The 10367-nt window shown below is 40.1% G+C and overlaps 1 protein-coding gene across 9 annotated transcripts in view; it reads right to left on the reverse strand.

Annotated features, from left to right (window-relative positions):
- The window catches only part of HNRNPC (heterogeneous nuclear ribonucleoprotein C (C1/C2)), a 64669-nt gene that overhangs the window by 20581 nt on the left and 33721 nt on the right, over window positions 1-10367 (reverse strand). For 8 of the 9 annotated variants that reach the window (XM_011976245.1, XM_011976241.1, XM_011976249.1 and 5 more), the window contains one exon: window positions 2637-2913. In XM_011976245.1, coding sequence (XP_011831635.1) covers window positions 2637-2877 — 241 coding nt within the window. In that variant the 5' untranslated portion in view covers window positions 2878-2913. The remainder of the gene's footprint in view (window positions 1-2636; window positions 2914-10367) is intronic. The other variant, XM_011976250.1, reaches the window with a different exon arrangement.

Below are 10367 nucleotides of genomic sequence, written 5' to 3' on the forward strand. Positions count from 1 at the left end.
GCACCACCATGCCCAGGTAATACAAAGTTTAGAAAATCACAGACATAAAAATTAGAAAATATGAAACAAAACAACTCATCTTTCCTTTTTTTTTTTTAAATTTTATTTAAGAGAGGATCTCACTGTCATACAAGCTGGAGTGCAGTGATGCAATAATGGCTCAATACAGCCTAGACTTCCAAAGCTTGGGTGATCCTCCCATCCAAGTAGCAGGCACCACCAAGGCTGGCTAATTTTTCTGTTTTTCATAGGGACGAACTCTTGGGGTCAAGTGATCTGCCTTGACCTCCCAAAGTGCTGGAATTACAGGTGTGAGCTACCATGCTGAGCTTCATCTCTCCTTTTAATATTAAAAAGGCTCATAAATTTTTACAAGGCTAAGACTTCATCTTCTATATCTTTGTACTCTGTTCTGTACCACTAAAGTGTTCCTGAGACATAACATTAAGTCTGTCTTTGGTACTCTCCACCCTCAGATCCCACTTTAACTCAACTCTTCCCATTCAAGGCAATGACTGTTCACTCAGTTACTATTACAAGAGAAAACTATCAATGGTTACCTTTCCAAGAATGGTTCAGTTCATTCCGAATTATTACAAATATATTAAAATATACGCCAATCCACAAAACAATATAGTGCAGTGTGACACCCTCAAATCATCCTCAAAGGCAACTTCAGATTTCCCTTATAAGTAAGGATTAGCTGTACTGCATGTAAAACATCTAGGGTTAACAACTGCTTTCTGAATAATTCATAAGTTGCTTAAATAACCTTTACATATATCAAAAAAATAAAAGCAAAGGGAAACAACCCTAGTTTTCAAATACAATTTGTAACACGTAAGCCCAGCTACCTACCCTGCCACCCATGACCTTCCAAACAAGAATTCATCTTCTCCTTGTTCTAAAAACCCCATGTCAGAAAAAGCCAATTCAGTTTTTTAACTTCCCAGTCGTGCTAAAGCACTCAGTCAACAATACCTCCATTTTCATATATACTGCTTTAAAATTAGTCTCATTTTAATACACACATGCCCCAAAATATACAAATTCCATATATATATATTTTTAGACAGAGTCTTGCCCTGTTGCCCATGCTGGAGTGCAATCACGGCTCACTGTAACCTACGCCTCCCGGGTTCAAACAATTCTCCTGCCTCAACGGCTTGGACTACCGGCGCCCGCCACCACGGCCTGCTAATTTTTTGTATTCTTAGTAGAGACGGCTTTTCCCGGTGTTAGCCAGGATGGTCTCCATCTCTTGACCTCATGACCAGCCCAACTACGCCTCCCAAGATGCTGGGATTACAGGCATGAGCCACTGCACCTCGCCAAACGTGCATATCTTAAACTTAATCCTTTATATCTTACCTTTTTATACAAAAGGAGCTCATCAAATGAACAACTGAAAACCGCCTGAGGCCAGGTACAGGGGCTCACGCCTGTAATCCCAGCACTTTGGGAGGCAGAGGCGGGAGAATCACCTGAGGTCAAGAGGTGAAGACCAGCCCGGCCAACATGGTTAAACCTCGTATCTACCAAAAAATACAAAAATTAGCCAGGTGTGGTGGTGCACTCCTGTAGTACCAGCTACTCGGGAGGCTGAAACAGGACAATCGCTTCAACCTGGGAGGCTGAGGTTGCAATGAGTCAAGACTGCACCACTGCACTCAAGTCTAGGCGACAGAACTAGACTGTCTCAAAAAAAAAAAAAAAAAAAAAAAATTGAATATACTGTCTATTTGCTGAACACCATTACATGAATAACCTTCAGGTTTTGGTATGTTAACCTCATTTACAATTCTGACTTTGAAACCATATAGTGTTTTAAAACTAAAGATAGAATTTCTGAAAATGCAATCCAGTAAGATGTAAAAACAATGAAATAGACCCAAATTGTGTATCTGGTTGGTTACATAACATTATCAGAGAATTGTTTCATGTAACTCTAACCTATCATGCTATGAGTCAACAGACATAGTAGAATGTATACAAAGAATAAAACCACAAATATAAAATTGAAAATAATCATCTTAATTTTGTAAAAACACAGGTATGATTATTTTGAAACTGAGGCACAAAGTACACATAAAATGGGAAGTTAAAACAGACATCTAGTAGAACTAATCAAATAAACATGTGGACGCTGCATTCTGGCTTGAATAAACCAAATCGTAAGTAGTACTCTGAGGTGTCAATACATTTGAAAAGACAAGAAAATCTAAGACTGAGCCACACTGCAACTGGCCCAACAATGGAGCGAAACCCCAATGAGGAGACAAGCAGTCAACAACACTAGAGGGCTCCACCAGTCTGCTGTGAGGAGGATATAACCATTTAGGCAACATTTTAACACTGTGAAGTGTTATTCCCAGGTCGCCCTACTCACAATTGCCAAATGAGAGTTGTCCTGTCTCTACTACACAAAATGGTACAATGAAGAATATCTTTCACTTAGCCAATTATAACTATAAGCCTAATGTATTTTTATTAGACTGAATAGGCACAATATCCAGAATATCTCAGGCTGTCAGTTTTACAGACATAAAAAACAACAAAAACAAAAACAAAAAAACATGAATCGAAAAACTCAGGCCTGATCATCAATGAAAAAATTAACTTAATGGAGACCTTACCTAAAACCTGGCCAGCAATCATTCTGCCATCCTCTCCTGCTACAGCAGCCCGGGCATTTCTCTCATTAACATATTGAACGAAGGCAAAGCCCTTATGAACAGAGCAGCCCACAATTTTGCCATACTTCGAAAAGATTGCCTCCACATCAGATTTCTTGACCACAAGAGTGTTGAGATTCCCAATGAACACACGGGAGTTCATGGAGCGAGGATCTGTCTTGTTGGTAACGTTGCTGGCCATTGTGTTTGATGATAAGGTTTCTCACAAAGCTGAAAACTGTAAAGCAAAAAAAAGTATTCAGGTGAACAGATGCTAAAAACAATTTGCCTTGATAAAACATTCTCCACTCTCACTCTGAATCACTGTTAACTGCCCAGAGTATCAGGCAACTTAAAGGGACTCACAGCATTATGTATTTACTAATAAATTCAGAGACTCCAGCCTCTGAATATGTTCTAGAAATTCAACTTCTTCCTCTTCATTCTATTTCAGCGGCACTAAACTCTAAATTATCAGGAAAAAAAAAATTTTCCCTGGCAGGTCATTGGCAATATAATTTCCTTGGACATAATTCCAAGTGGCCCTCCTCTAATAACTCAAGCAAATTAGAACTGCCTAAATTCTCTGACACCAGTTTCTGCTGTTTTTCACATTACAGGTCATGCTAACTATTCCCTGCCATCAATAATCTTGATTCACGCTGCTTTTATTGAGTTTTACCGGTTCTGTATATATACACACAGCATAGCAAATGTCAACTTCTGTCCCAAGCCATTCATTAGCTAGATTAATATGGATAGCTTACACTTACCCATTAAGTATAATTTTCTTCAAAAGGCAATAAACAGAATCAATTCATTTATACTGGAAACGCCTATTTCCAGATACTTCAATTAATTGCAGGATGCTTTAGATACGTAAGTACCAATACCATTTTTTTACAGACTGTAATGACTCCAAGGCTACTTTTTATATAACCTAAAATATAGGACATTTAATAATATCGGATGGTGATGATGATAAAACTAGCCAGTGGAACATGGCATGAATCAAATTAAGGATCGGGGAACTGAAGAAAAATACACAACTTTCCACAAATTATTTAAAACCAAAAATTATCTGTCTTTACATATGTGATGGAGGCTCAATACTATCATAACAATATGAAGATTCACAATACCATCTCAGGTCCTGTATAAGTGAAAATGTTTTATTTCATTCGTTCAGCATTGTTTCCTGCCTCTTCCCACTCCAACCCCCTATCTTGAACAAGACTTAAAAACATTAAGATTTCCCCTTCATCCCTTTGAAAGGTTCCGATGAATCTCAAAATATTCCAGTATTTGTTATCCTTCCAATCCTCAAGTGAATCAGACAAACTAGTTCTTATGGATGATGTAAAAATGTCTAATGTATACATACATGTACATAAAAACAGGTAGTATAACACCATTTCATTTATACATAACTCCTACCATTCTGACGCTTAATACAGTCATTTAACAGGCGGTACTGATTTAAAAGCTCCAACAAAACTTCACTTCCTTCCAAATCTTTCTGAAATTCGTCTGTCTTTATGTTACTTTCTAAAGTATATGTTTACAAAAAGTTCTTAATATTTTAAGACTAAGCAATAAAAATTAACAAACAGTAGCCACTGAAATTCATCAACAATCTTTCAGCTCTTAAGTATGCCAGAAAATCTGAGGACACTAAAAAGAGGAATTAAAACAAAAATCTGCATTAAGGCCTAACTGGTTTCAGATACTACTGCTGGTTTACAATATTTGCTATTACTACAAGTGGAGAAACAATCTGGTTTTAAGCAACTATTTTTCACAAACAATAGGTACACCAACAGGAAATATAATCTCCATAGTTTTAATGAGAAGAAATTACCAGGGGTGAGGGGCTCCATAAGCCACCACAGAACACTGAACATAAGGGAAAAAACCCATCACACCACAGTCCAATGTTCCAAATGGACATTTGCAAAAAAACATCGATGTGACTGAAAGGGGTACCCTCTGGCACCACAGACAAAAATGGATCTAAATGACCATTTTCTCAATTTTCACAAATCTGAGTACATACCTAGAACTAATCAAGATGTATGGAATTCATACCCCACGGCATTTTTCACGTGTATCAGGGCTTAATTCTCTCAAAGATCCACACAGGAAAAGCTCGGTAGAAAAGCATCCAGGCATACAAGTAAAAGGATTCTAGCAATGCTTGTTATCTCTGAGTTTAAGGATATGATTTCTCATTTTGTTTATGGTCTGGTTATTCAATCTGCTACAAAAATGATGAACTACTTATTTTTAAAAATATAACAATCCCAACTTTCAAAGGTTGCCTAAAATTAATGCCCATACTTACTATGAGGATTTAAATTCAAGATGGAGGCAACAGTAAAGACAGATGTACTCACAAATACCAATTAATTCCACTCTTAGTAACATATCCTCCTAAGGAATGAACAGTCACTACAAGCTCATTTGTTTTGGGGGTCAAATATTTACTAACCACGTGCTGAGTACCACATTCCGGGAAAATCCAGGCGACAAATAACAACAAAGACTGTCCTGGGGGCTTCCTTAAATTTTAGTGGTAGCGCTATGTCCAATTTTATGGAAGAGGTAGATTTCCCGAAGTTTTAGAAATAACCAAATGATGTCCAGTCACGCTTCATCCCACCTCAAAATTTTAAGGTACCATACAGGTGAAATTTCCATAAAGGGAGGAGGATAGCCAATACTGAAACACAAAGAAACTATTGGAAAAGAACTGGGATTCTTGGAAAGGGGCAGCAAGAGCAGAGCTGTTTTTGAATCTGACTCCCAACAGAAGACTCAAGATGGCAAAATCACTATCCTACAGACAGCATTTACAACAAAATTCCAAAATTCAAGGCAGTAAAGGCAAGCCAGCTTATATGGTTTCACTGATTGTAGGAGTACTGGAAAAGAACTGGGATTCTTGGAAAGGGGCAGCAGAGCAGAGCAGTTTTTGAATCTGACTCCCAACAGAAGACTCAAGATGGCAAAATCACTACCCTACAGACAGCATTTATGGTTTCACTGACTGGGAGAAATAAAAAATATCCTACAGCCAGCATATATGGTTTCACTGACTGGGAGAAATAAAAAATAAGCAACTTGGAGAATAAAAGACTCAGAAATACAAAACCAAAATAACCAGCAGGTATTTACTGAAAAGCAAGAAATTTTAGAAAAGCAGTTAAAACTTGTAAGTTTTACCTGCTCCAATAGTGGGTGAGCACAAGGAACTTCAATAAAAATGTGTGAAGGTGCAAGAGCAGTTGCGTCCCTGTAAAGCCTCATAACTAAACAAACCCTGCGTGGCCAATTCCACTGCCAATCCCTCTTCCTTTCACCAAAAGGTAACAATCATTCTGACTTTACTAGTACTTTCTTACTTGTAAAATAATTCTAATGCCTAAATGTGTAACTGCAGACATTCTTGTCTTCCCAAAAAAATAAATGTGATGCATTTAAGGCATTTTTGTAGTTAAGTCCCACTTCTATTGCATTAGGTTAAAATTTATCTGTTTAAGAATCCAAGGTATTGACCTGTTGTTTCCCAGTCTGTATTTTCCAGAATTGATACTCTTGGTACAATTCCACATATTCTTAATTCCTGAAAGTGGCAGCTGGGACCGAAGGCTTATTCAGCCTCATCTGCAATATTCTGGCAAGACTACATTGCCCTATAAGTGGCAATACCTTTTTGTGTTGTCATTGATGCTTAAACAATACCATTTCTCTCTAGGTGGTATGGTTTCTCGAGCACCACATGTTATGCAGACTGCTGTTAGAAATCCTAAGAACAGTCCCTCAGTTCTTTCATGTAACAGGTTGCCAGCATCCTTTTATAGTAGTACAATATAGTAGAATGTACCTGTATATACTGAAATATTTTGAGGTCAATGCCCATTATTATCTTATTCCCCCCTTCTTCTAGTTGAAGGGGTCTAAAATTTTTTTTTTATAATGCAAGCTAACCCAGGGATCCTTCTCTATCACCATCTACTCGTGTGTAACAGTCGAATAATGCTGTTAAATAATAAAGTGACATTAATTTACATGAACTAGATTTAACATTAAGAAATCTGGGGCCAGGCGCGGTGGCTCACGCCTGTAATCCCAGCACTTTGGGAGGCCGAGGCGGGCGGATCACGAGGTCAGGAGATCGAGACCATCCTGGCTAACACCATGAAACCCCGTCTCTACTAAAAATACAAAAAAATTAGCCGGGCGTGGTGGCGGGCGCCTGTAGTCCCAGCTACTCAGGAGGCTGAGGCAGGAGAATGGCGTGAACGCGGGAGGCGGAGCTTGCAGTGAGCCGGGATTGCGCCACTGCACTCCAGCCTGGGGGACAGAGCGAGACTCCGTCTCGAAAAAGAAAAAAGAAAAAAAGAAAAAAAGAAATCTGGGCCTGGGTTCAGTGGTTCAGGCCTGTAATCCCAGCACTTCGGGAGGGCAAGGCGTGTGGCTCATGAGGTCAAGAGATCAAGACCATCCTGGCCAACGTGGTGAAATCCTGACTCTACTAAAAATACAAAAATTAGCCAGGCGTGGTGGCACATGCCTGTAGTCCAAGCTACTCGGGAGGCTGAAGCAGGAAAACCACTTGAACCCGGGAGGTGGAGGTACCATTGAGTCAAGATTGCACCACTGTACTCCAGCCTGGGCGACAGAGGGAAACTTCATCTCAAAAAACCTGAAATCTTGATGGAGACTAGCATGTCCAATTCATGAATTTACAGTTCACATATTCCAAGCCGGGTGAGGTGGCTCATACCAGTAATCCCAGCACTTTGGGATACAGGCAGTTCATGTGAGGTCAGGAATTCAAGGTCACTCTGGCCAACATGGTGAAACTAAAAATACAAAATTCAGCTACACGTCGTGGCCTACACCTGTAGTCCCAGCTACTTGGGAGGCTGAGACAGGAGAACTGCTTGAACACGGGAGGCAGAGGTTGCAGTGAGCCGAGATCGCGCTAGTGCACTCCAGCCTAGGCAACAGAGGGAGACTCTGTCTCAAAAACAAACAAACATACAGTTCAAATATTCCAGCTTCCATTATTTGTAAATCAGAAGGTTAAATACTTCAAAAGTGAAGTCTAGTCACATTCCGGCCAGGCACTTTGGGAGGCCGAGGGGGGCGGATCATGAGGTCAGAACGACACTATCCTGGCTAACATGGTGAAACCCCGTCTCTACTAAAAATATGAAAATTAGCAGGGCATAGTGGCACACACCTGTAGTCCCAGCTGCCTGGGAGGCTGAGGCAGGAAAATTGCTTAAACCCAGAAGGCGGTGGTGCAGTCAGCAGAGACAGCTCCACTGCACTCCAGTCTGGGTGACAGAGCGAGAGTCCGTCTCAAAAAAAAAACAAAAAAAAAAACTTCCTCAACAAATGAGAACCTTAAGTGCTTTTTCTTTCTTAAACTCAACACTGAATAATACACAAGAGCTCTGTCATGAAAAGGATAGACTTTAGAAACCTAAATTAGGACAGCCACGGTGGCTCACACCTGTAATCCCAGCACTTTGGGAGGCTGAGGCGAGCAAATCACCTGAGGCCAGGAGTTTGAGACCAGTCTGGGCAACATGGTGTAACCCAGTCTCAACTAAAAACTAGTTGAGTGTGGTGGTGGGTGCCTGTGATCCCAGCTACTTGGGAGGCTGAAACAGGAAAAATCCCTTGAACCCGGGAGGTGGAGGTTGCAGCGAGCCGAGATCATGCCACTGCACTCCAGCCTGGACAACCATGTGAGACTGCGTGTCTCAAAGAGAAAAAGCAAAAGGATTAAAAAAAGAGGAAAAATAGTGGTAGTGCTCAAATTTCTATGATACACATGGACAAATGTGTTTGTGTATTATATACTATACTTTCATTACACGTTCTTATTACTGTTTTTAATCAAAGCATCACCAAAGACCTGTTTTATTTAGAAAAGTCAAAACCAGGAATACTAAGTTATCTCTACGGCCCAAAAACCTGTGTTTTTGTCTGATATGCTTGTCTGTTTTATCACATGCTCTATCCTAAAGCAATATAAGCAATCTGGCCGGGCGCAGTGGCTCAAGCCTGTAATCCCAGCACTTTGGGAGGCCAAGACAGGCGGATCACGAGGTCAGGAGATCGAGACCATCCTGGCTAACACGTGAAACCCCGTCTCTACTAAAAAAAATACAAAAAACTAGCCGAGCAAGGTAGCGGGGCTGAGGCAGGAGAATGGCATAAACCCGGGAGGCGGAGCTTGCAGTGAGCTGAGATCCTGATCTGGTCACTGCACTCCAGCCTGGGCGACAGAGCAAAGACTCCATCTCAAAAAAATATACATATATACACACACACACATATATATAAGCAATCTGAGATTTTAATAGTAGTGGTAAGGACAAGAATTTCCTGAATACAGAAATTTGTCTCTACTCACACTCTCACCATCCCAGCCACAGCTTAAAAGCAAAAACTGAGTAAAAACTCTATCTAGGTTGGGATATAAGCCAAAGTCAATTTTATTTCCAACTGTTCATTCTAACAGTGAGGTGCTATCATGCCTCTTCACCCTTTTAATGGAGGCAAACCAATCTTGGATTGTCAATCTAGCAAAAAATTTGAAAAAAAAAATTTATAAAAATACTCCATTTCCATTACATTGACTTTAAATCTCAAGTAATTCAATTCTACTTGGAAAAGGTACGGCAGTTTGCATTACCTGAAGATTTTTTACATTAAATAAGGTTCAAGTGGTCCACAAACAGGTTATGACAGCCCTGGTATCCACTGAGAGCTGAGCCAAAACGAATTTAAATACACAGTCAAGCCTTCAGCTACCTTGCTTTTTTATCTGGGCACTGTATGCCAGCTTTGATAGAGTTTGGGGCATAGGAGATCAGCGCCACTCAATCCAACTGTTTTCAGTATACCTTGGCTTATTTAGTGCAAAAGTACAAAAGTTAAAGTACGCTTATTTAGTGCAAAAGTACAAAAGTTAAAGTACAAGATGTTTCTACTGGGCATTTATTTCAGCAAGCCCTGGCCACCTCTCCACACAGGTTAATCACATTATACTTAAAACCCATTATCCATTGGTCCAGGAAAAAAAAAAGATTCTGTCACTTTCACTTACCAGATATTATCTCATATTAGAGACAAAAGAAAATATATATTACCTCAGATTAGGAAATTCAGAACCCTGCCTTACAATTTCCTTTATTACTACATCTTAAAACCTAAACTAGGCCAGGTGCAGTGGCTCACGCCTGTAATCCCAGCACTCTGGGAGGCTAAGGCAGGCAGATCATGAGTCAGGAATTCAAAACCAGCCTGGCCAACGTGGTGAAACCCTGTCTCTACTAAAAAGACAAAACGTGGTGGTGGCAGGCGCCTGTAATCTCAACTACTCAGGAGGCTGAGGCAGAGAGAACTGCCTGAAACCAGGAGGCAGAGGCAGCCGTGAGCCGAGACTGCACCACTGCACACCAACCTGGGCAACACAACAAGACTCCTTTAAAAAACAAAACAAAACAAAAAAACAAAAAAAACCCCTAAACTAGTCCCTGCATTCAATTCAAATTAAATGCCAATTCCATGTACTAAATATGCTATATGTAGAATTTACCTTCTTGGCAGAATTTCTAAGACAAAAGTGACACTAGATGGCAGCAATGAGTTGTCAATTCTTTTTTT

This window comes from Mandrillus leucophaeus, unplaced genomic scaffold, assembly GCF_000951045.1.
Source record: "Mandrillus leucophaeus isolate KB7577 unplaced genomic scaffold, Mleu.le_1.0 Scaffold163, whole genome shotgun sequence".
Lineage (NCBI taxonomy): Eukaryota > Metazoa > Chordata > Mammalia > Primates > Cercopithecidae > Mandrillus > Mandrillus leucophaeus.